The sequence below is a fragment of the Octopus bimaculoides genome, chromosome 5 (assembly GCF_046866305.1).
Source record: "Octopus bimaculoides isolate indiv1 chromosome 5, ASM4686630v1, whole genome shotgun sequence".
In the NCBI taxonomy this organism is placed as follows: domain Eukaryota; kingdom Metazoa; phylum Mollusca; class Cephalopoda; order Octopoda; family Octopodidae; genus Octopus; species Octopus bimaculoides.
In genome coordinates, this window is record NC_142932.1 from 94,454,832 (window position 1) to 94,481,781 (window position 26,950).

General features: G+C 33.4%; 1 protein-coding gene across 1 annotated transcript in view; it reads left to right on the plus strand.

Moving 5' to 3' along the window:
* The window catches only part of LOC106876228 (importin-7), a 60,419-nt gene that overhangs the window by 16,531 nt on the left and 16,938 nt on the right, over positions 1-26,950 (plus strand). Inside the window, exons 2-19 of the mRNA XM_052968306.2 lie at positions 2,633-2,717; positions 3,807-3,963; positions 5,287-5,445; positions 6,212-6,368; positions 6,955-7,044; positions 7,238-7,332; positions 9,965-10,035; positions 11,798-11,900; positions 12,242-12,287; positions 13,209-13,308; positions 13,484-13,677; positions 14,236-14,325; positions 14,458-14,623; positions 16,279-16,320; positions 18,544-18,662; positions 19,841-19,963; positions 24,187-24,253; positions 25,533-25,658. Coding sequence (XP_052824266.1) covers positions 2,633-2,717; positions 3,807-3,963; positions 5,287-5,445; positions 6,212-6,368; positions 6,955-7,044; positions 7,238-7,332; positions 9,965-10,035; positions 11,798-11,900; positions 12,242-12,287; positions 13,209-13,308; positions 13,484-13,677; positions 14,236-14,325; positions 14,458-14,623; positions 16,279-16,320; positions 18,544-18,662; positions 19,841-19,963; positions 24,187-24,253; positions 25,533-25,658 — 1,990 coding nt within the window. The remainder of the gene's footprint in view (positions 1-2,632; positions 2,718-3,806; positions 3,964-5,286; positions 5,446-6,211; positions 6,369-6,954; positions 7,045-7,237; positions 7,333-9,964; positions 10,036-11,797; positions 11,901-12,241; positions 12,288-13,208; positions 13,309-13,483; positions 13,678-14,235; positions 14,326-14,457; positions 14,624-16,278; positions 16,321-18,543; positions 18,663-19,840; positions 19,964-24,186; positions 24,254-25,532; positions 25,659-26,950) is intronic.

Consider the following 26,950-nt stretch of genomic DNA (forward strand, 5'->3'; position numbering starts at 1 on the left):
CCATCTTACACATAAACAACTCAAAATTAGGATCAAGTACAGTGAGGGGCTCACCAAGCTAGTTATTTTATTCCACTATCAATGAATGTAAGAAGCACAATAACATTTATGCATTATTGTGATATTTTTTGTTAAATAAAAAGTGCAAAGACTTTCGGTCACAAATTTATCAATGGTTTGGCCCATTGTTTTAAATGGGTACACCACATTCTATTAACTGTTTTGTTACCATTATTTCTGTTGAAAACACTCCATCGATTTAAATTGATTTTGAAAATAATGGAAAAATTTAGTAAAATTAAGCTTGTCATTATTTATATGGTGTTTTGTACATAAATGAACATGAAATTTTAATAGGTTTTAAACAAGAAGTTGCATCAGAACCAAAAGTGAAGTGGGTTGGTATCAAAACAGGTTTATAAAGCTGCCAGTGCACATACAATCTCAAATGTGGTTTGTGTGTGTGTTCATTATTCACACCCATTTTTCCAAGCTAGCATGGGTTTAGATTGGAGACAACGACGACGATGTTTGAGTTTGAGGCGAGACTTTACAGCCAGATGCTCTTACATTCTTAACCCTTACCTGTTTTCAGTTGGTGGATATTTTATTTTAATGGTCTATAAAAGTATAGAGTAGAAATGCCAACATCATAGCTTTCAACTGGTAACAAGCATGAATATTGACATTCATGTGATTACAAGCTTCCTGTAGTTTCCAGAAAACAAAAGATGAATACAGGTGAAGGATGAACAAGCAGGTGTATTAGCTTATGGAGAGAGAAGTTATCATGTCCTGGGCAACACTATAGTTCTTTCTATCTTAAGTTCCAATATAGTGTTGAAAGAGAACCAGAGGGTGATATTAGAAGAGAATGGTGAGTGGAGCAGAAGGGTGATATAGAAAGGAGGACTAGAAGAGAGTCAGTGAATGGAGCTCAAGTGTGATATAGAAAGGACTGGAAGAGAGAGAATGATAGCTACATGATGATTGTTGGAAAGGAGATTGAATACAAGCTGTGTAATGAGAGAAGAGTGAGTTTATGAGAGGGCTATTGGGTAATAGAAGTGAGAGTGACAACAATAATGAAAATGGTTAGTGGAAAGCATGTGATAAGAGAGAGTAATGGAACAAAGTGAGAGATGGATAGCAATAAAGAATGATTGATGTTAAGGAATGATTTAATACAGACAGATTGGATGGCATGTTATTTCTCATGCTTTCATTGTAGCGAGTGAGATGTGAGTAAAATATGGAGAGCAAACATAATGTTTATAAAATCCCTAATTAGATATTATACATCCCACTGTCCATCACCACCATTTTTACATCTATTTTACCAAACTTGTATAGAGTGGGTGAGTTCTTTCCAGCACAGTTCTTCAGTATAGATCATGGATACTTAGTTGTCATCTTTGTGAAGGTCACTCTCTTAAGATCTGCTTTTACTAGTTTGTCCTATGTCTTCTTTATTCCCGTCTTCCATATGTTCCATTCACGTGGCACTTTCTGCTACTGACATCTCCTATATGCTCATGCTAATGAATTTGTGTGTGGGTATTATCATCATCATCATCATCATCATCATCATATATATATATATATATATATATATATATATATATATATATATATATATATATATATATATCATCATCATCATCATCATCATTTCACGTCCGCTTTCCATGCTAGCATGGGTTGGACGATTTGATTGAGGACTGGTGAAACCAGATGGCAACACCAGGCTCCAATAACATTGGACTGACTCCTGTGCAGGTGGCACATAAAGAACACCATTTGAGCGTAGCCGTTGCCAGTACTGCCGGACTGGCCCTCGTACTGGTGGTACGTAAAAAGTACCCACTAAACTCTCGGAGTGGTTGGCGTTAGGAAGGGCATCCAGTTGTAGAAACTCTGCCAGATCGGATTGGAGTCTGGTGTAGCCATCTGGTTCGCCAGTCCCCAGTCAAATCGTCCAACCCATGCTAGCATGGAAAGCGGACGTTAAATGATGATATATATATATATATATATATATATATATAAATACACATACACTGGGCTTCTGCAGTTTGCATATACCAAATTTTACTCCTAAAGCATTGGTCAGCTCTAAATCTAGAAGAGATGAGTGTGAAGTGAACTTGTCCACATGACTTGCCTGTACTCAATATGAATTTTCTCATCAATTGCTCATGTTAATTAAAGTCTTACTTAAACTTCATCCATGCTGTTGTTAATCTCTCATGGGTGGACTTGAGTGCTACTATTGTAGACAAATGAAGGCATGGTTGCGTTAATCTTGTATTGATGATTTGTTCAAATATATTTTTTGTCAATTGAAAGCAAATTAGCTTCAAATTAGATTTGTTTAATGGAAATTAGTGGTTTGAGGATCAAGGTTTAAATGCTACCTAAGCCTTCAAAGTGAAAGCTGTTGCAAGTTCAAAAATTATGTATTTTCAATGTTTGAGTATTCACTCAAGTTCTCAAATTATTGTGTTACTTATCAAGATGCATCTCATATTTTGAACTGATCCCCAGATGTATCTTATTTGCTAATTTTCTTTAAAAAAAAAATGTTACTAATTTAGGGATTCGTAAAATTATTTTATAAAATATTTTTCAGGTCCACAAGATTGCTGGGTTTGCTCCCACCTTGATGATGCAGGTGGTCATGTCAGATGATTTGGAAATGCCTGTACGACAAGCTGGTTAGTGTTTGTTATTTAAATTTTATATTAGTCTATACAAAAATATTAATTTTAAAATACTTCCTCTGTAAATTTCTAAATTTGCAGAAGTATCTGATTTTCTTTTTTGTTTTACTGGTGTGTGGAGAAATTCGTAGGGAAATTAATTTTCTTTGATTTTACTCAAACACATCTGAGGGAAACTGCACATTGTAATGCTTATAGATGTGAATTAAAATGATTTCAAGAGTAGGTGAGTTTTTGTTTTCTTGTAGGTTACATCTACTTTGTGGCACTTGTTAATACAAGAAGAAATATTTTCTTTTTTAGGCACAAAGCAATCTTTTGTAGCGAAGACATTGGTACTTATTTTACTAACAAGAAATAAATGAAAGGCAAAGATGACTGTCAATTAATGAATTCAGTAATAAGACACTAAAACATTCCAATGCCTTTTGATCAGTATTGATTCACTTGCAAAAGTATTTAAAACAGTGAACAAATAGTTTAGTTATTAATCACAGGTTCTATTTTGTAGGGTTGAGAATTGAACCAAAAATTCTTGTCTTGTGCATTTAACCTTTTAGTATTCAGATTACTCTGTTGAATGTAATATTTATTTATTTGCATGGTTTAAATTAATCATGCATTATCTCTTAGCTTTGAGATTTTGTTGATGGGATTGAATGACATTGTAGGATAAATTGGAAAGGCTGGATCTGGTCAGTTTGAACTTAAAACAGACAGAATATTTCGGTCAGATATGGCCGGTTTAAATGCTAAAGGGTTAGTGAATTAATATCCTGAAATTAACGCATAGTTTGTAAAATTGTTTTGTAACATGTCACATTCTTTAATTCTTTTTAAAAGTATCAGAACTTACCTATATGAAGATTTTGTTATGAATTTAATTTAATACCTTATGTTATACCATTTGCTTCAAATAATTCAGTCTTTGATCTTTGCCTGTAAAATTTTCTTTTCAAATTTTATATGTAATGTCAGTTATCTTGGAATACATTTCAATATTTGTTATTACATATAAATCATTTTATTTTTCAAGCTGCAATGTATATTATTGAAAAGTTTTAAACTTTTAACGTTCTTTAGGTGTCATCTATTTCAAAAACATGGTGATCCAATTCTGGCATGATCGTGAAGCTGAACAAGTGTCAGATCCTTTGCCATTCAACATCCATGAACAGGATCGAGACGCTATTCGAAATAACATAATTGAAGCTGTCATTCACACCCCTGATACCATCAGGTAAAAGTCCTCTCTTTCTGCATGTTTTATATCTCAGAAAATATGGGGTTTGAACATGGACAGTTAATATTGTTGATTGGAGAAAAGCTGAACCTACTGGGTAAATTGTGTAGTAAACAAGTGTTTATCTGCAAACAACTACAACTGCTGCCAGATTCTGAACTGCATGAAACTGCAGTTCACATAATGTTGTTTGGTTGAAAACTGGAACTCTTATGTGACAAACAAAGTTTAGCCTTATTTTGGAAAGATGTTTTTGTAAATGACTTCCAGTTTGCAATGTGGGTGTTTATGCATTTTATCAAGTGAGTTTTTCTAAAGTTTTCTTTCTTTAATTTTTAAGCTTAATGACAATTTGTACCTCAAGTGGCAAGTTAGAATTTGGTTATAATATTTAATGATTTATTTTTATTTATTAAATGATTTTAATTAAACAAAGATTGTTTGAACTGGAAGAAGTATGTGTCATTTCAGTGTTATCTGTAAACACCATCTAAGTAATACCAGTATTTATTGATTCTGAATATGTGTGGAATTATGTAGTTGATATTGAATTCATGGTTTCATAAATGAATGATTAGAATTTGAAACAAAATATTAATTTACTGTTATGTTTTAAATCTAGGATCTCTACATAATAGTAGGTTTATGAGGAGAGCACATAATTGTAATAAGTGTAAATAACACTAATTCGTGGGGCCTTATAGAAATCTTTGAATGGAGGAGATGAAGACGTCTTGTAAAGATTTTTCTAATGTAAATTATTCAGCTTCCAATTTACAAGAACTAAATGAAGCACACATTCAGCTCAGTGACAAAGGATCGATATCTTGTAAATATATGTGCAAGCACCTAAGTTTAATCAGTTTACTAATATTCAAGCTACTTAGGCAAGTGTAAGTGACATGACAACAGTTAAAGATTAACAAGTAGAAACTGCATCCACAATATATACTGATCATCATTAAATTTCATCTAAATCCAAGCAAGTTATATTATAATTTTATACTGGACTAACTACATTTCATCAAACTCTGTAATTTCTAACAGGATTGGGAGATTTAGAGAAAGCACAACAGTTCTTTGAGTTAACATTTTACCTTCAATTGTTGCAATTATGATGTTTCATTTATAATTTGATTCTATACTTTGAGATATATATATATATATATATATATATATATATATATATATATATATATATATATATATATATATATATATATATATATAATCTGATTTAGTTGTTGATATTCTGTGATATAGTCATATGTAACTAAAGATCAGTTTTCTAAAGCATTTAATATCCTTTTTATCCTCCAGTACTCAGCTGTGTGTATGTCTCAGTACTATGATAAAATATGATTATCCGGGAAGATGGCCTGACCTTACAGAGAAGATTTCTAGGTACATACAATCTGAAGACCACCGTACATGGATGGGAGCTCTCATGTGTCTCTACCAATTAGTCAAAGTTTATGAGTGAGTTTCTCTTATTCACATTTATTATAACTACATCTATGGTTTGTTGTGTTGAATAACCTAAAAAATTTTATTTGTTCTCTTTGTAATTAATTTAAACTTTCAAAAGTTAAGACAAGCTCTTGTGCTTGATTAAGCTTGTTTTAGGTGGATGGTTTTATAATCACACGTGGATTTTATGTTTGCTGTATATTTTCTTAAGATTTTTCTTGTCTTTTGAAAATGCTTTGAATTTAAACTTGCTGCTTGACAGCATGAAACTTGTATCCAGTTTTTGTCCATAGTGAAACGTTTTTGAAAATGGAAAAAAAAAAAAAAAAGAACTCCAAAAATTTGCAGCACTCAGATATGATGTAAAGTAATGTTGGACAGTGTAACTCAGAAATCCAAGTTAGCTTGTTTTAATTTCTCTGATGTAATGGTGTTCGTGGTTGCCAGTACCGTCTGACTGGCCTTCGTGCCGGTGGCACGTAAAAGCGCCCACTACACTCTCGGAGTGGTTGGCATTAGGAAGGGCATCCAGCTGTAGAAACTCTGCCAAATCAGATTGGAGCCTGGTGTAGCCATCTGGTTCACCAGTCCTCAGTCAAATCGTCCAGCCCATGCTAGCATGAAAAGCGGACGTTAAACGACGACGATGATGATGATGATTGATGTCATATTAAATTTCTTGTCATTAAAGGAATTATATTAAACATATACTCATTTTGAACTATTTTTCCTGTAGATAAAGACCTACAGTTGTGTATGTTTCTTGATTTTGCAGATATAAAAGATTAAGTGACCGAGAAATACTTCATCAAGCCATGGTGGTCCATTTACCTCTCATCTACAAGATGATGCTTCAGATAATGCCAGATCCATCCATTGAATCAAATCTTTTACAAAAGCAAATTTTAAAAATATTTTATGCATTAATACAAGTAAGTTTATTTCAAGTCAGCAGAAACTGTTCTCAATTCATCACATAATTAATGTAGTGCAGGACATCTATACAATTATTGTCAAATTCAATTTACTGTATTGTATGCAAGCTTAAATTCTGTTGTGGCTCGTAAAACAAGTTCCAGAAATAAATTGTATGAAGGGACTCTTACAGTGAAGTAGTTAATAGAATACTGGTGTTTATTCTATTCCAACTTGCTGTTAAAAGACTAGATACTAGCACTCATTAGGATTTAATAAAGAATAAGATTTTCTTATACTAAAGTGCAGGTACAGGGTACATGAAATGGTATCAAAATACCAGATAAAAACAAATTTCTTATAGATGACATCTTTACACATTTTAGAGATGACTTTTATTTATTCAAAAGTTTATCAAGTATAATCTTTCACGTAAGATCATTAGAAATATTATTTTAGCTAAAGTGCTATTGTCAAATTCAAGTAACTTTACTTATTCCTTGGATAACCCATTGTGTTAGAAAACACTAGAGCTAGTACGTCTAGTGGTACTGAACTTTTTAAATCTAGCTAAAGTAAGTAATATTGTTTTGAAAATTTCAGAATTTTCTCCCATTGAATTTGATTGACCAAGAAGTATTTACTCGCTGGATGGAAATAATTCGCCAAATAGTTGATCGCGCAATTCCTGAGGTAAGTAAATGTTATGTTAGCTTCTAGACAATCTTATTTGAAGAGTTGTTTTGATATGTTAATTTTGCTACATTATCTTGGTTGAGTTCAAGAAAAATTTACTTTTTAATGTTGTAATACCACTTTCGCAAAATATATATTTAAGATTAAATAATTGTCTCACAATATTTTTCTTCATTCTCCTATCTTGAAGGCTGCTAATCAAGTGGATGAAGAGGAGCGACCAAGTCTGCCTTGGTGGAAAGTTAAAAAGTGGGCTTTACATATTCTGGCAAGGACATTTGAACGGTATTGAAATTTTTTTTTTTTTTGTTTATAAGAAGATTCTCAGGAAAAGGAACCCATATAATCTATAATTATTTCACAAGAATTTAAATATATAATTTAAATACAGTAATCACTCGTCATATTACAGTTCACTTATCATGCCCTCAATACTTCGCAAATTTTCCTGGCTAATATATGTAAATTTATATCACGGACTCCGCAGTATATTATGGGTTTCTGCTGCCAATAGGTATTTATATTTTTTTAGATTTTAATTATTTCTGTGGTAAAATAAGCATTTTCACAACTAAAAATTAAATAGATAAAAGTACAGTATAATACTGCACTGTTTAACACATTAAATATATTAAATGAAAATACATAGTGTGCCATAGTGAATAAACAAAGAATTGCACATGCTGTATGGAAAACGAAACTCGGGAGGCAAAAAAAAGAGAAGACATGGGTACTCCTAAGAGTGTGGGGAGAGTTTATAAAAGCTCAAATATATAAAAATAATAAAATAAGATAAACCCCTATAGTTGGCTTTTATTGACTTGGAGAATGCCTTTGACAGGGTCCCCCAATCCCTCATCTGGTGGGCAATGTGGAAACTAGAGATAGATGAGTGGTTAATAAGAACTGTACAGGCCCTGTACAAGGATGCTGTCAGTAAGGTAAGGGTCGGCAACGAGTATAGTGAAGCCTCCTCTTATCCATCATAATCCTCCAGGCAATAACAAAGGAATTCAAGACTGGCTGCCCCTGGGAGCTCCCCTATGCTGATGACCTTGCTCTCATAGCAGAATCACTACCAGAACTAGAGAAGAAATTTCAGGTGTGGAAGCAAGGTTTAGAGTCAATGTTGCAAAAACCAAAATCCTAGTAAGTTGGAAGGCTAGTAAATCACAAGCCCCTTCAGGTAGAAGGCCCTGCTTGATCTGTAGAAGAGGTGTAAGTAGAAACTCCATAAGATGTACCCAGTGTAATCTATGAACGCATAAGAGGTACCACAACATCAAAGGAAAGTTAACCGGGATGACAGCTTTTGTGTGTGGTAGATGCACAGTCAATAAGCATGAAGATGCTCAGAAAAGATTCCATTACATGCCAGGGGAGAAACTAGAAGTAGTTGATAGCTTTTGCTACCTAGGTGAACAAGTCTGTAGTGGGGATGGATGGTCTGAGAGCATTTCTACTAGAAAAAGAATAGCTTGGGCAAAATTCAGAAAGCTCATACCTCTGCTGGTGACAAAGGGCCTTGCTCAGAGTGAAAGGTAGACTGTATGATGCATGTGTATGTACTGCCATGCTACACAGCAGTGAAACATGGGCCATGACTGTTGAAGACATGTAGGCTTGAAAGAAATGAAGCTAGTATGATTTGCTGGATGTGTAATGTCAGTGTGCACACAACAGAGTGTAAGTGCCCTGAGAGAAATGTTGGACATAGAAGCATCAGATGTGGTGTGCAAGAAAGACGACTACACTGGTATGGTCATGTGCCGTGTATAGATGGCAGAGCTGTGTGAAATGTCACTCCCTAACAGTTGAAGGAACCCGTGGAAGAGGGAGACCCAGGAAGACATGGGATGAAGTGGTGAAGCACGACCTTTGAACATTGGGCCTCACAGAGGCAATGACAAGAGACCAAGATCTCTGGAGATATGCTGTGATTGAGAAGACCCGGCAAGTAAAGTGAGATCGCAGCTGTAGCCTATACCAGTGTTGCATAACCAGCCCATTTAAAAAGTACCTTTGAATTGTTGGGTGACATGCCGTGCTTGAGGAGACCTATTGAGCCAAGTAAAATCTAAATCAGAATCTCAATCAAATCGAAATCAAAATGGAAACTGTAGTTGTGGCTGATGCCACTGCTGCCTGACTGGCTCCCTGTGCTGGTGGCTTGTAAAAAGCACCATCTGAATGGTGGCCGATGCCAGTGCCGCCTGACCGGCTCCCATGCCGATGGCATGTAAAAAGCACTCACTACACTGTGAGTGGTTGGTGTTAGGAAGGGCATCTAACTGTAGAAATCTTGCCAGATCAGATTGGAACCTGGTGCAGCCTCCTGGTTTGCCAGTCCCCAGTCAGGCTGTCCACCACATGCCAGCATGGAAAACACGTTAAACGATGATGATGATAATAAATACATACAAATTATAAAAATAGTATACAGTACTGTTTCTAGTTCGCGGATTTTCACGTATTGGAATGTAACACCCGCGATAGTTGAGGGATTACTGTATATAGTTTGAATGGATTTTTGTGATTTCTTTTAACTATTACTGTAATTTCTTAATAGTTAAATAGCATTTAAAAGGGGGAAAAAAACAAAAACGTATAGCATTTGCTTCCCCACCTACATACAATATAAATGGAACCAAACTTTTATATAAGAACTGTCTTAGATAACTTGAACATCATTAAATCTTTTTATTTTGTTTTTTTTCCATGTGAAATTCGATATTTTATTTAACCTAAGAATTTTTCTGCTTTTAAAGAAAGATAATTCCATGTTAGATATGTATTGCATTCTGATAATTTATGTTGTTTTTGCACCTATTTTTCTATGCTTGCATGGATCAGACAAGACTACATATCCCCGTTATTCAGTAGATATATATATATATATATATATATATACTTATAGGTATGGCAGCCCTGGTAATGTAATCAAAGACTATACAGAGTTTGCTAATTGGTACCTGAAAAGCTTTACTTGTGAGTTTTTCCTTTTCAATTATTTTTTTTTATGAATTGTTTCACAATTTTTGTGATATAAAAATAGTTGATATAGATTTTATATCTTGTACCACTGAAATGTTACTATATTAGAATGTGTGTACCTGTTACAAGTTTGTGAAAGCAAGAGATTTCACTTATTTTGATTTTTGGTTAAAATCTATCCTAATGGTCTGTTTCAACCTTTCATATAAATATATTTGTATTTATCTTTTAAAATAAAATTTTCATTTTTAAAATGGAATTTTTTTATTTAAACTCTGTGGTAGGTTATTAGACTTATGTTTTAGCTACAATATATGTTAAGTCCTGAATTTCTCTTCAGACTTCTTTTAAAAACTTCTCAAATTTAATGTATTTGCAGCCCACTGAGTAGTTGGTGTACCAGGTGCATTTTATTGTCCACAGACACTAAAGGTGTTACCCTGTGTGGAGAGTCTCTTCTAATCTGCATTAGTTCTTATTCAGGGTTACTGCCCTCCTGCCTTTATCTAATGTTATTGCTCTGGGAAGGTAGGCTGCAATCTCAACATCTGTGAGATCTGTACAGATCATACTGATAGGGAATTTAGTTTTAGGTACTGGGAGAGATGTTACAGCAGTATTTTAAATGATGTGTATGTATGGGAGCTTTCTCAAGAAGTGAGTATGGTTGTTTCTACATTGTAGGTAGAGGAAGAGATGTTACAACGGTACTTGTTTGGAGGGAGACATGAGTCTGTTTCCACCTGTAAGTGTTAATGGTGATCGAGTTGGCTAACAGGACAAATTGTTCTGGACTGGTAGTTCTTAAACGGTGTAACATAAGGGATATCTAAATGTGTTGTAAATTTTTAATATAATTTAAGGCCTTAAAAAGATCCATAATAATGCTTGAGATTCTTGTAAAAGAATGTTATTCATAATTTTAAGTATGAATAATAAAACAAGGTAAACTATAGTTTTTAAAATTTTTTTCCTAACTGTAAAATAGCACCCTGCTTCCTGAAGTGTGCCAGTATTCTTTTTATATTTTGTCTAAAGTGTCTCACGAAATCAAACAGAATGAGAAGGCAACTTGTTCCAGTGACAGCTGCTAAGGTACACCAACTGTCAGGCACTCTGTGGTCTTTGTTTTTGCTTAAGTGCTGAGTAAGAGAGAATAACGAATATGGAGACAGTTGGCAATAGGGGCAATGTTAAATATAGTTAAGCACATATAAATAGAGCTGGTAGTGGTAATGTGAGGCTGATTCTATTATGTAGTTATTGGAGACAGACCATTGTTGTCAAGGACAGGGATGGAAAGCTGTTTATAAAAATGCTGTACACTCAATATTTCTAAACTACAGTTTTATGTCTAAATTAACATTTAAATAAATTACAATTTATTTTCTTTAATAAAATTGCTTGCATTTACAACATTTTGCTAGCAGTGCCATATTTAATAGAAATAAAATTTCAAATTTTTCTTTTCATATCAATATGAAATACAAATTTGGTTTAGCTTTTGTCTTGTAGAATTCTATAATTCACTGGAACAAATATTCTTGACATCTCTTGTTTGTATATTAACACACACACACACACACATATGATCTGCTCTTACTCTTTGTATATATTTGTAGAATATATATAAATTCAGCTCTTTTGATCTTCTAAAATGATTTTGGGCTTAGACCATTTTATTCAAATGATTCAAAATTGTAAAGATTAAGGTTTAGATACTTGGTTAATATTTTACAAATCTATTTGAATTTAGGTGGTATCATTCCTGTTCTTTTGAATTTACTCGATCAATATCGAAAGAAAATGTATGTTGCTCCCAGAGTTATGCAGCAGACACTCAACTATCTGAATCAAGGGTAAGTTGTTTTTATTTTTATGCCACTTCCTTACATCTCTCTGTTTTGTTCATGGTTAATGATTAGATAGTGTGAAAGTCAAGCTTTTTGTGCTAAGTTGGATAGAAAGGTGTGTGAATGCTTATAAGATGGATTGTACATTTAATAATATCTTTTATCAAGGAGTTGGCAGTTCATTTGAATGAACAACTGGAATACTCATTGATGCCATGGAAGATCTATTTGTTTTGCTTAATTAATAGATTACACTTGCCTGCTTTACTCTGTAAAAAAACAAAACAATACAAAAAAATAGTTTTAATCTTAGACTTAAAAGAAAACAATTTATATGTCCATTTCAGAATCAGCCATGCCTTCTCCTGGAAGTGTATCAAGCCACATATAGTAGTAAGTAATTTAAACAATATACTTTTGAACACAAATATTGACTTGTTAACATTTAACCCTGTCATTAGGTTTCTAGTTACAATACACATTTTAATTTAATTCTGAACTGTGAATCCAAAACATAAGTTTATTATACTTAAGTGGTGTTTCAAACACAACTTAAAGGTTCTTACATGAATCCAAGATAGAATTTTTGCCTCAAAACTGTCCTAATTATAGTAAATGTATGTAAAAATTAGCAAAGTAGAATATTATTTAAATTTTGTCACTGAATAAATTGAGTTACTGCTAATATTATTTATTATATGGCTTCCTAAATCCCTGTTTATGACAACAATTTATTTATGGCAACTTTGTCCTTTATTTTTTTTGTTTGCATTAGACTCCTCTGTTATATGGAACAGTTGAATTAAAATATAAACAAATAGTTGATGGATTTGGTTTCTTCCAAAAATGTTGGAACAGGAATGTTTAATGTTTTAGACTGCATTTTCTCTCTGGAAACCGTTGTTTTGAAAACTTTTGTCTGACATAGTTCACACTTTTAGAAATTATCCTTTTCAAAGTCATCCCTTGGACTATATTGGAAAATCATTCAAACTCGAAAGTTATTACTGAATTGAAAGGTTATTTAATTTTTTAACAAGTGTAGAACATTAAAGAAATACGGAAAAAATGATTTGAAATAATTGCACCAAAATTTAAGGAAGATGGAAATGTTATACTGCTTAGTGTTTAAGTGAAATTGTGTTATTACATGCACATTGCAATTTACATTTAAATATAAATAAATTCTGCAGTCTTAGGTGTTTTGGCATTTTATGATGGATAGCGTCACGTAAATTGGTGAAAAGAAAAGAAAATTTGAATAAAATGCTTTCTTTATTGAGTAATTCATTAGACGATTACATATATTTGCAGGTGATAATTCAAGATGTTGTGTTTCCTTTGATGTGTCATAGTAATGAAGATGATGAACTATGGACTGCAGATCCCCATGAATATATTCGCATGAAATTCGGTAACATTCTTTGTATATATCTTAGAAAATATGGAATAGTCTACATCCACTGTTCCCTCCCTCATACATATTATGATATGCATAATTAGCAAGATTTACAAAACTCGTATATTCATATTATTAAATAAGGAGAGATGATGGAGTGTATGATGCTATGTTATGTTCTTTATTGTAGATATGTTTGAAGATTTTCTGTCACCAGTTGTTGCTGCCCAAACTTTGTTCCACTCTGCAGTTGGTAAACGAAAAGAAGTTCTTCAGAAGGCCATGGGATTTTGTATGTCCGTATTGACACAGCCTAATGTGGATCCAAGACAGAAGGATGGTGCTCTTCATATGATTGGAGCTGTAGCTGACATTCTTCTTAAGGTTTGTTATTTTTCTTGAGAAATAATACTTTTCATCCCTACACGGTTGATAAACTGAGTACCTGTCACTAATTGGGTTAATTCAGTTTATTATACTTCTGCTTTCGAAACTTGTAGCCTTGACTCAGTGTTAGAAATCATTGTTTTCAAATTGTTCGTGTCATATTTGCCTTTGCCATTATCAGCATCATCATATTTGCTTATTTCAATGCTGGTATGGTTTAGATGTCATCTATTGGGGTAGTTATTAGCAACAGGAATGTCCTTCCTGTTGCTAGCCCTTATTTGATTTTTAAGTAAAATATTTTTATTCTATTGGCCTTCAAAAGTTGAAACTACAGAATATTGTTTACAGATGCAAGCGTGCGTGCACACACACACATGCACTCAAGTATATGTTTCTGTATGGGGTTTCTGCCTATCAACTTCACTGAGGCCAAGGTTAAAGTAGAACGCACTTGGAGTGGAACTTGAAGCCGGGTGGTTAAAACAGACTTTGTATCCATATTATACTCTGCGGTTGTCTAATATTAAAGCCACAAATATGTTTTAATTACAGAGAAAAATTTACAAAGATCAAGCCGAAATGATGCTTACTACTCATGTTTTTCCTGAATTTCGCAGTCAACATGGTTATCTTAGAGCTAGAGTGAGTATTTTTCTCTATTTAATTTGCTGCAGTAATTCTATGTTTATAAGAAATTTTATGTATAAAATATCTTACACTTGAAATAGTGTTATTTAGTATAATGTGTTAATTCCATAATATTTCTATTTGTAGGCTTGTTGGATGCTCCACTATTTTAGTGAACTTCGTTATAAGCAAGATAACAACTTGATGCAAGCACTTGAATTGAGCAAAGAATGTTTGTGTAATGATAATGAGTTACCTGTCAAGGTTGAAGCTGCAATAGCACTTCAGATGCTGGTTACCCAACATGACAAAGGTGACTTTATTTCTCTATTACATCTCCCAATGAATGAGTTTCTATATGGTCACTTGACTGGCTAATAATAGTATCCTGTATTTCCTCGAACGACAACCTGCCATCTTAATTAGAATAGCAAGATATGTTGGATAATGCAGTTCTAGATATACTGCATGAATGAAAGATGGGATGGTCATGACTGGTGCTTTAAGTCTGTTTGATCAGGGCTCATCTGAGGCTAAACAACCTATCTCTTGGAAAAACTCCTCACCTCTTGGCAACCCCCCCACCTCTTGGCTCCAGCTATTTCCCATCTCTTGGATTAGCAAATTTTCTTTTAGATCACATCATTGCAGTGTTTGTTGATAGAGATCACTTTGACCATATTGTGCCTGGAGATTCTGTATTATTCTCCACCCTCCACTGTCCATTAAACTACACATTAAAAATCTATTTGTCTTCTCATCCAACAACTCTTTGCAGATAGTACTGCTCATTATCACATTCTAATCTTCCATATCAAAGCTTCATGCACATTTATTGTAGGTGCCTAATAGCAAATCTACTGTGACTCCATGAACAAGCTTTTGTAAACCTCCTCCAGTGAGGTGCTAGTCTTGCTTCACCAGCACAGAGAGGCAATATCTACCTACGTAAAAAACAAAACAACAACAACAGAAAGCCCTACTTTCTCAACCATTCTTCCTGTGAATAGCATGCAATAAGACTCTCAAGTTTGCTATAGTTGCTAGTTTACTCCATTGCTGAGGATGTTCTTGGGCAAATGCTGATAGTCATTATATCAAATAGAGCATGATGGAAACTGGTTTCTCTTTAGGGCAGAAAATACTTCGGCATCTATCAACTTCTAACCCTCAACAAATATCAGGTGAGACTCGCAATAGAGTATTGGTCCTATATTTAAGATGGTGTTGCTACTACACACAGAGCATCTTAGACATTATCCAGAGAAATGACATCTGCCTGCTTGGTATGGAATTCTTCACCTATGCAGTTTAACTTGTCTATGGAAATGTTTTCTCTTCTGCTTTTTCCACTGCTACTACAGTGGTTTTCCATCCTTGGAACTGGTTGGTTTCATATCTTCACCCAGGAATTCCTAATTTACTTGTATCTCCTATTATTTTTCTATGTCCCTACACTGATTACTGTGCTCAGAACGTCAGTTCTCTAGAATTCCCTCCTTGCACAGGTTTTATTTGCAGTCATTAGTTTGCAACTGATCAAGAGGAGCTATCGCTCTCACCAGTCTTTGTGGGCTTATGAAGGTTATGGGCACACCCCCTTCCTCCAGGTCAGTCCAGTATATATATATATATATATATATATATATATATATATATATATATATATATATATATATATATATATTGTTCACTCACAACTTGGATGTGTCTGTACAACCATCCTAATTAGTTGGGGTAACAGAATGCAAGGCTCATTTCAAGAGTAGTTTCAGCCTCTTGGAGATTGTTTTTGTTTTCCTGTATCAGGTATTGCATGTTCCTTTTATTTTTCTTAAAACTATCAAGTATTTTTGACAATAACTCAAAATATTCTAACATAAAAATAAATTTGAAACAGAATGTTGTTATTTATTATTGCTACTAATGCTCATCATTTCTTTCCTTTTTCTTTTTTTTTTTACTAAGCCAAGCAATTTGTACGTCCTCATATCAAGCCAGTTATTTTAGGTGAGTATAATCATAATGATTTTAGACCTGCTTTCAGCGATAACGTGGGTTGACTTATTTAGAACTTCCCCTCCCCCCCATGGTTTAAGGTGCTATGTCTTGTATATTTCATTTTTGGCACATCCTACATAATGCCAACCCTTTAATGTACTGGGAGTACTTTAGTTTAGCACTAACACTAAAGAAGTTAACTTGTTCTCAGCTCAACTAAAGAGTCTTCTTGACTACATTGTTTCTGTTCATTCACCGACCACAAGAACATGAAATCTTCTTAGGCTAAAGCTTTTGAGAATACTTAATTAGTAGTCTGAATGATCTCTTGCAGTTGTAAAGCAACCGATATTAGTGTTTCTTGGTTTCTAATGTCAGAGACCATTCATTTTAGTAATTCAAAATGTCAAGGGAAATTCCCTCAAAATATATTTAACCCCTTAACATTTAAACCAACCTTATCCAGAGTGAAATAATCTATTGTCATTCAAATTTTGTTTTTGTAGTTGAATCTATTAGTCTATGTTGTTGACTTTGTAAACTAATAGTTAAAACCTTTAACCCATTAATCTCTGTTATTAAGGCCCATGAGTCGTAAAGGGAATTAGTCACAAATTTAACCCTTTCGTTACCAAAGCCGGCCGAAAAAATTTTTGGTTCATGTGACCAAGCCGCCCAAAACCGCCCGTAATCACCTATTCATATTTAAATGAGAATATCTGAGCAAATCTCGTTAGTACATTCGTGAAAACAGTGATTATTTGTGTAAACAGTTCAGCTATAGTTTTGTACGATGATCAACGTGTTTTTTTAATTTTGTGAATTTTGGGAGATTTTTTTCCAAATTTGTTCCTGCTGTGTTTTCAAAATTTGTAATCCTGACAAAAAAATGGATACGAATTTTATTCTGTCAAGCAGCGAGTCAGAATTCGAAGGATTTTCCGTTGAAGACCTTGATAAATCTAACTCTGTAACCGAAAAAAAAAAAAGCACGTGGTATTTGATAATGAATCTGAGGTTTCATTTTCCGAAAATGAAAGCAGTGAATCCGAGAGCTCCGATGATAGCGATAAAGAGAATGAATTAGTACCTGAATGGAGTGAAAATTTAAAAACTCCTTCTTTCAGTGATTTTTCTGAAGAAACTGGACCAAGTCACAGTCTTACCCAGGAGAGTAAAGCTTTAGACTATTTCTTTTTGCTTTTTCCGATGTGCCTATTTGAATTGATTACGGCGGAAACAAACCGTTACGCTAAATGTAAACAAAGCGTAAAAAAGGATAGTTTGAGGTTTCCCATAAACTTGAATGAAATTAAAGCATATTTTGCCATAAATATTATTATGGGCATTAGAAAGTTACCTAGAATAACAAATTACTGGAGTAGTGATGAACCCTTTGGCGACGATTATGTCTCAAGTATAATGACGAGGATACGGTTTTTAAAATTGACTCAATATCTACATGTGAGAGACACGAGCAGTACACCAGTACGTGGAAAACCAGACTTTGATCCCTTATTTAAAATAAGACCCCTCATTGACCGTGTTCAAAGCACATATAAAACAGTTTATAGTTAAGGATATGGTGGGCTATAAAGGCCGAGTGCATTTTCAACAGTATATGCCAGGAAAGCGCACATAATGGGGGATCAAAGTTTGGAAAAGATTTGTGAATCAAATACTGGGTACTGCTCTGGATTTTAATTTTATACTGGCAAAAGAAACAGTAATAAATCCAGTAATGTGCACAACTCTTCTATAATAATATTTTGTTGTATACCCAATTGAATATTAGTTAATAACCCATTTTCTATAGCGATGTTTAAACAAAAATTTAAATAATTTTATATTTTGTTGAATTTACCTGTATTTACCTGTAATTAAAGTTACTTTGTGACAAAAATTTTGGTATAGAATTGGTTGAGAACCTTTCGTTAATTTATCTTCCAAAAATCACATTAATATGTTGATAAATAAAAAAGTTAGAGTTGTTTAATGAAACCAGCCTAAATTTATGATTATGTTAGAAATTAATTGAAACACATAAGGGGTGTAATTTGGTTAGAAATATGGTAACGAAAGGGTTAAGCACATTTTCATGAAACCTTGAAAAATTTGCATGTTCACTGACTTGAAACAAATGAAAATACAGATGATGTTAGGATTTTAAGATTATTTTCCTTTTAATAGTAATTTTTTTTTAACATCAGTTGCATATTTTTATTGTTACAGAGGTACTAAGAATCATTCGTGAAACAGAGAATGATGAACTGACAAGTGTGTTGCAACGCTTAGTTTGTAATTATGTTGAGGATGTATTACCTATTGCTGTAGAAATGATGACACATTTGGTAGGTCCAGTTTCAAAATTATTTGTGAATTAAGTACTTATTTTTGTAGGATATTAAGGAATAATTAAAAATATAGAAAACACTATTTTACATATTTCTTTACCAAATAATTCCCTGGCCAAGAGATACACATTGTTTTTTAAAAGTATACTTATAGAAAGAAATCAAAAATAAACTGTCAATTATGACATTAAATTCAAAACATTTAAAAAAAAGTAATCCAAACAAAATAAATGACACTACTACACAAGAAGACTAAACTACAGTAGAATGACAACTTCTACTCAAAATTGATTATTGTTTCATTTTTAAACAAATAGACATATAAGAATGGTAGATGTTATTCTCCATGTTCGCATGCATTTTATCCTAGCTTGCATTGATTGGAATAGATATTGCAACCCAATCTTGAGACCTAACATTTTTCAAGTCAAAATTGCATTTTACATAATCTAATTTTCATACTTAACTTCGTTATTATTAATAAACTATCTAAAAAGAACTGTTGATCTGATCCTATGCTCCATAGCACTTGAATTAGGTGGGTATCCACATAGTGGTCTACATGCGTGCACACATAAAATTGTAAAGTGTTAATAACAATTCTTACTAGAGAAAGGTAAGAGACAACTCAAATTCAAACGATAAAAAAATTGAATGGATGCAGGTGGGATCAAATCATGTTCTTTGGTAATTATAGCAACAAGCTCTGGACAAACATAGTTTGACCAGACTTTAGATTAATGGAAAGAAAAATCATTCATTTTAGTAATTCAAAATGACATGGGGAAATTCCCTCAAAATATATTTAACCACTTAATATTTAAACCAACCTTATCCAGCCAAAATATTCTACAACCTTTGTTCAAATCTGCCTGACCTAGTCTCTCACACCAACCCTACAAAATCATTCTAAAAAGTTACCTCATCAAAATCTTCAAACTACAAAATAAATGCATGATTAATTCAAAACAATGTGAATAAATAAGCATTATTTAAATTGTTTTTGAGTATATATTTTTATATTCATGATGCAATTCCAAAAAAAAAAAAAAAAATAAATATTAGAATATATCCAAAAAACAATTCTTATGAAGAAATTTTTAAAATTCTAAAATGCTGATTTCTTCACATTTTTCATCATGATTAATTTTATTTTATTTTAATTTTTCTTAAAGGCTCAAACCTTCCACCAGCTCCTGAATGCTGATATTGAATCATCTGAAGACAAAGTCATTACTGCTTTAGGTGTACTTAATACAATGGCTACTATTCTAGATGTGATGGAAGGGAAAAAGGAGGTAGGTATTTAATGTCTAATTTGTCTAGAAATAGTTTGTTTTTTAAGGCTGAAGTATTACATGGTCCAAATTATTATACACTGTAAAACTTAGCTGTTCAATTTTAACCCTTTAGTGATCGTATCGGCCACAAAATAAATTCCCCTTTATTTGTTCAAACTGGCCAAATCTGGCTGTATCCAACTGCTCTACGAAATCGTTAAAAAAATAAACAGATCATGTTATTGAATTCTTGTAGCTTTGAGATAATGCGAGATGAAGCCTTTCCTGCCTTTATTCAAGTATAAATACTGTAAAATACAGTTCTACATTTAAGAGATGAGGAATTATTTACATTATTTACATTATCTACATTTGATGGATATTCGTCCTCATCTTGTTTGTTGTTAACACAACGTTTCGGCTGATATACCCTCCAGCCTTCGTCAGGTGTCTTGGGGAAATTTCGAACCTGGGTTCTCATTCCTATCGATGTTACTATTATTATTATTATTATATTATTATTATTATTATTATTAATCAGGTCGCTGCCGTGAATCGAACTCGGAACCTTGGGGTTAGTAGCCCGCACTCTTAACCACTACGCCATATGCCCGTGGGCAATTATGGGGTGAATTTTAAGGCTTATAAATCTATTATTTTTCTATCCTTCCTCAATACCGGTTCCCATATGCTATTCATATCTGCACTCGGTCTGCTTAGGAGGTTGTTGTGTCCTAGCATATGTGCTGCTTCTTTTAGTTTTCGTATTTTCCAGTGTTGTTCCCTGTCTATTATTTTAACTTCATCCCACAGGGGGAGGTGGTTTCCATTTTTCCATACATGATCAGCTATACCCGATTTATCGATATCTCCTCGTGTCACAGCTTTGCGATGTTCTTCTACCCTTATTTTGAGGGGGCGACATGTTTCGCCTTTGTATAACCTACCACAGCTGCATTGGATGGAGTACACGCAGTTTTTGGTCATATTCTCTTCTGTTGGTGGTTTTACCCGAAGGAGATATTTGCGAAGTGTTGTATTGCTCTTGAATACTGCCCTGATGTCATATGGGCCGCATATCTTTTGTATCTTTTCGGAGAGGCCTTTCACATAGGGTAGACAGACTGTAGACAGTTTATTGGTTTCATCCTCTCTTTTCTTCATAATTGGAGTAGATAGTATGTTCTTGGGGCAGTTGTTTCTTAATAGATTGTTACTGAGCTTGATCATTTCCTCGTGGTGGGTATCACGATCGCTACTTATATTCTTTGCTCGGTGTTTTAGGCACTGAGCAATTCCTCTCTTTACAATGTATGGATGGTGGGAATTGAAGTTAAGGTATCGTCCAGTGAAGGTTGGCTTGCGATATACGGATGTCCTGAATCCATACTCGGTGCGTGTTATTAATACGTCCAGGAATGCCAGCTGATTGTTCTGTTCCTTTTCCATGGTGAACTGTATGGATGGATTTATTGAGTTCACATGATCTAGCAGCATTTGGACATCTTGCTGGTGGGGCCAGAGAATAAAGGTGTCATCAACGTATCGCAGCCATAGGGTTGGTTTTAGTGGTGTTGATCCTAAAGCCAAATTCTCGAAGTATTCCATGTATATATTGGCTATTATCGGTGATAATGGCGAACCCATAGCTGTCCATACTGAAGTAGGTAGTTTCTACACAGAAAGTCAACATTTTCATCAAGTTTGTTATTGGTATACTAGTGCGTTCTTTTAGATGGGTGTCTGTCACTAGTTTTTCTTGAATCACCGATAGTGCTTCACCAGTTGGGACTTTGGTGAATAGACTTATCACATCTAGACTCACCATCTGGTTGGATTCAATGGGGGTATCCTTGATCAATTCTGTGAAGTGGATGGAATTCTTCACGTATGATGTTGACTTTCCTGCTAATGGACTGATTATATCCACCATCCATACAGTGTAAAGAGAGGAATTGCTCAGTGCCTAAAACACCGAGCAAAGAATATAAGTAGCGATCGTGATACCCACCACGAGGAAATGATCAAGCTCAGTAACAATCTATTAAGAAACAACTACCCCAAGAACATACTATCTACTCCAATTATGAAGAAAAGAGAGGATGAAACCAATAAACTGTCTACAGTCTGTCTACCCTATGTGAAAGGCCTCTCCGAAAAGATACAAAAGATATGCGGCCCATATGACATCAGGGCAGTATTCAAGAGCAATACAACACTTCGCAAATATCTCCTTCGGGTAAAACCACCAACAGAAGAGAATATGACCAAAAACTGCGTGTACTCCATCCCATGCAGCTGTGGTAGGTTATACAAAGGCGAAACATGTCGCCCCCTCAAAATAAGGGTAGAAGAACATCGCAAAGCTGTGACACGAGATATCGATAAATCGGGTATAGCTGATCATGTATGGAAAAATGGAAACCACCTCCCCCTGTGGGATGAAGTTAAAATAATAGACAGGGAACAACACTGGAAAATACGAAAACTAAAAGAAGCAGCACATATGCTAGGACACAACAACCTCCTAAGCAGACCGAGTGCAGATATGAATAGCATATGGGAACCGGTATTGAGGAAGGATAGAAAAATAATAGATTTATAAGCTTTAAAATTCACCCCATAATTGCCCACGGGCATATGGCGTAGTAGTTAAGAGCGCGGGCTACTAACCCCAAGGTTCCGAGTTCGATTCACGGCAGCGACCTGATTAATAATAATAATAATAATAATGATAATAATAATAATAATAGTAACATCGATAGGAATGAGAACCCAGGTTCGAAATTTCCCCAAGACACCTGACGAAGGCTGGAGGGTATATCAGCCGAAACGTTGTGTTGACAACAAACAAGATGAGGACGAATATCCGTCAAATGTAGATAATGTAAATAATGTAAATACTGTAAAGTTGTTTAGACCACATGGTTTTTGCAACGTTTGAAGAGAAGTCTGTACCTTAGTTTTTAATGAAATGATATCAGCAAGTAGTGATTCCAACTTTGAAGGTTTTAGGCTTAACGATATAGAAAATATAAATGAAAACGAATATTTTGTCTTCAGATGAATCTGATATCGATATTAGTGAATATTCGTTGGACGAGGAAGATTTTGAGAACAAAAGTGATGAAAATGATATCATAAACATGGCAACATGGTCAAATATCACAACACCAAACACTATTTCTGATTTTACAGAAAACACTGGTCCACAATACAATTTATTTCCTGATGCTGAACCATTAGACTATCTGTTTTTATTTTTACCAGAAAGTTTTTTTGAAAATGTTGCGGAGGAAATTTGCACAATGTATAATTTCTATTCACGGAAGAAACGATCCACTATGGCAGCCAACTTGTGTTCCTTTTGCAAAGCACCCTTGTGTAAAAGGGTGCTTTGGGCAGTTTCATGACAGAAATATGTCATAACTATATTATTTTATCATATATTCATTTTGATTTTATTATAATATGTGAAAGTGAGAAATACATATTAATTTTCAGTATGTTACACACCTGTATTCACCTTTGTTTCACCTGTTAATGAGCTTTTTTTATTAGATGCATTCTGTTACGTAAATGAATTCATTAAATTGTTTAAGGAGTACACAGCCAATGGTATATTTACTAGTAAAAGAGTTTTGAACTTTATTTTCAATGAAAATGTTTGAATGAAATATAGAGAAAGAATAAAATCTTGTACCGATTACACCTGTATTTTAATTAATTCAAATTAATGTACCTCATCTTGAAAAATGTAAAATTGTTGGCGGTTGACGTCTGGGATAATTTTAGTAACAAATGAAACAGATATGATGTATTAGGAATATGAATTTTAGTGTTTATTCATAATGTTATTGTTTTTACACCTGTTACCTGCCCATAAAAGTCAAATTTAATCAGAAATATCTGCTAAAATTACATAACTATACACCACTGACATATAAGCACCCATTTACAAAATTTCAAATTTGTATGTAAAAGATTAACAAAATTACAAGCAAATATTGTGGATACCCCACTTGAACCTGAATAAATCAAAATTAATGTAAACAGATAAACATTACATTTGACAAATTAATCTGAACACTAAAGGGTTAAGCTCTCATTTAGCCAATCTATTTTTACAATAAACGAACTCACTTAACATTTCACTGTAAAGTATCCTGAACTTCAAATATTTGCTCTGTAGTATATTTGGTCGGATTTTTTGTTGGTTCTTTTATTTATCTTCCTTCCAGATGATGTCGCAACTAGAAGGCATTGTACTCAATGTTGTGGCCTTGATTCTTCAGCAAAACATCATTGGTAAGTTTGATATTCTCTGCTTTTGCTAATATCTTTCAAACATTGTTTTCCTTGGAAATCTCTTCATTTTCTCAACCAATTAATGGATGGCTCCGTCTCTTCAAAGAGCACTGTGTTTCCTTTTTACGTGTATCTTTAAGGTTAAACTGAAAATTTTCGTAAATGAATTCTTTATAAATGGTATTATTCAGCATTTAAATTTGTTCTTACGTAATATAAATTGAAATTCATACAGAAATCAATAAGGAGCCTTTTTATACCTTTTTGGGTATAAATTATAGTCAAAAGCAAATTAAAAAATTTTTTTAAATAGCTTGAAGCAAATTATAAAAATCTTGAAACAATGTAACCTTAAAACAAATTAAAATAACCTTGAATAAAATTAAATAGTAGAGAGTTGGATAAAACATAAATGTCTAGGTTTTGAATTTTGTGAGTTGGGATATATTTCATCATTTGACAATCATGTGATTATTTATGATAATATCTCAAAGCAATAAATCGATTGTTGCTGCATATGATGTTAAAAAGACAGTGGCATGTAATTGACTGCACAAAATGTTCAGCACATTTACACTGCAAGGATTCTGACAAAATCAGTAATATAGAACAGGAGCATATTGTGACAGTTGTTGAAATGCTTATAATTAACATTGAAGAATATTTATGAACGTTTACATTCAATTATAGGAACAGGTGTCGCTTGTATTGTTAAGTAGTATGTTTTGTAACCACACGGTTTTGGATTCATTTCCACTGCACAGTACTTTAAAAATGTGTTTTATACTATAGATCTAGATGAACCAGTGTATTTGGGTGAATTTTGTAGATGGAAACTGAAAAGAAGCTTGTGTTTGTGTGTGTGTATGCATGTGTTGCTTTAACAGTGTATGCTAGTTGTAAACAAATGTCACTGTCACACAAGTAATGCTGTTTGCAATCTTCCTTGAAAACACCACTGAACTCGGGGGAAAATATTACTTTGCTTGAAAACAGATTGACAAGTTTTCAATTTTAGTTTGTTTGCTTCAGTTTGTATATTGAAAGTCATAGTAAAGGGCAGCAGTTTAAATAAATTTTGTATTTTGCTGAAGAGGGGATTTGAGTTGAAGTTTTAATATTGCTTTGCTCTTAAGCTCCAGAGAAACTTAAGTATCCTTAATATGATAGTAATTAGTTGTAAATACTATTTAAATTTTAGATATTTTAATGTCTTTCTGAAATCTTTATGATGATTATCACCGTTTCTTTTTTATTTATTAAAATGTATCTATTTCAGATTTTTATGAAGAAGTTTTATCTCTGATATGTAGTCTAACTAGTACTCAGATCTCGCCTCAAATGTGGCAAGTATTTGGGATGCTGTATCAAATGTTTCAGACTGATGGAATAGATTATTTCACTGGTGAGATTCTAAAACTTATTTCCTTCACTTATCTTACTTCTAAAGCTTAACTGTATATTTGTTTTATTCTAAATTGTAGTTAATCTTTTAACCTTTTGGTTTGGTAGCTGATTAGTTTTAACCAATCAAGCATCTGAAATGGCTAACAATTCAATTCATTTTCACAGATATTGTTTTATTTTTTTTTTAACTATTTGCCAAATAAAAATATGAACATAGCCTTCCCTATATATTTAATAACCTGCGGGTACTGGCATCATTGTGGAACCATAGGGTTCACAGTTTTATCCCACTACATGGTCCCTTGGGTAAGTGTCTTCAAGGTTTTGGATTAACTAGTACTTTGTGCAAGAAACTAGTTGACGTGCATTTGTAGGTAGATATTAGTAACAGGAAGAGCATAGAATACTGTCTTATTCACCTCCTACTAGTATGATAAAAAAGATATAAGAATGATGAGGAAGCTGATTACATTGTGTCCTATTGTGAAATAAGGTCTTATGGTGAAATCATAGGTTTTTCAGAAATCTAGACTGAGGATTGAACTAGCCTGGATTCACTTCTCTTTCCAAGATGTGGGAAAATAGAAGCTGAAATCTATTAATATGTAAGCTCGATTACTTAATGGTACGTGGTTATTCAGCCCAGTCAAACCGTCCAACCTATGCCAGCATGAACAGCGGATGTTAAATGATGATGATGTGGATGTCAACTGAGAAAATATTGACTTCCATAAAGTGGAAAAAATAAATGAAAGGAAATAAGTTTGTAGACTGTCTACTCTGCAAAAAAGAAAAACTGTTAAAGCATATCAGGTTGAGACCTTCTTTATGTGTTTGTTTTGCAAAATGCCCTTGTATTACGGGTGCTTTGGACAGTTTCATGATATGGCATATGGCATAACTATATTTTGTTGTTTGATAGTAATACTGTCATATATTCCTTTCATTTTATTACATTTTATAGCATGTGAAACTGAAAAATACATATTCATTTTCAGTATGTTACAAACCTGTATTCACCTTTGCCCTTTTTTTTTTATTAGATGCATTCTGTTATGTAAATATATTCATTAAGTTGTATAAGAATACATAGCCAAAGGTAGATTGACTAGTAAAAGAGTTCTGTGTTTTATTTTCGATGAAAATGTTTGAATGAAATATAGGAGAAAGAATAGTCTAGTACCAATTATGCCAGTATTTTAATTAATTCTAATTAATGTACCTAATCTTGAAAAGTGGCCAAAATGTTGGCAGTTGACATATGGGATAATTTTAGTAACAAATCAAACA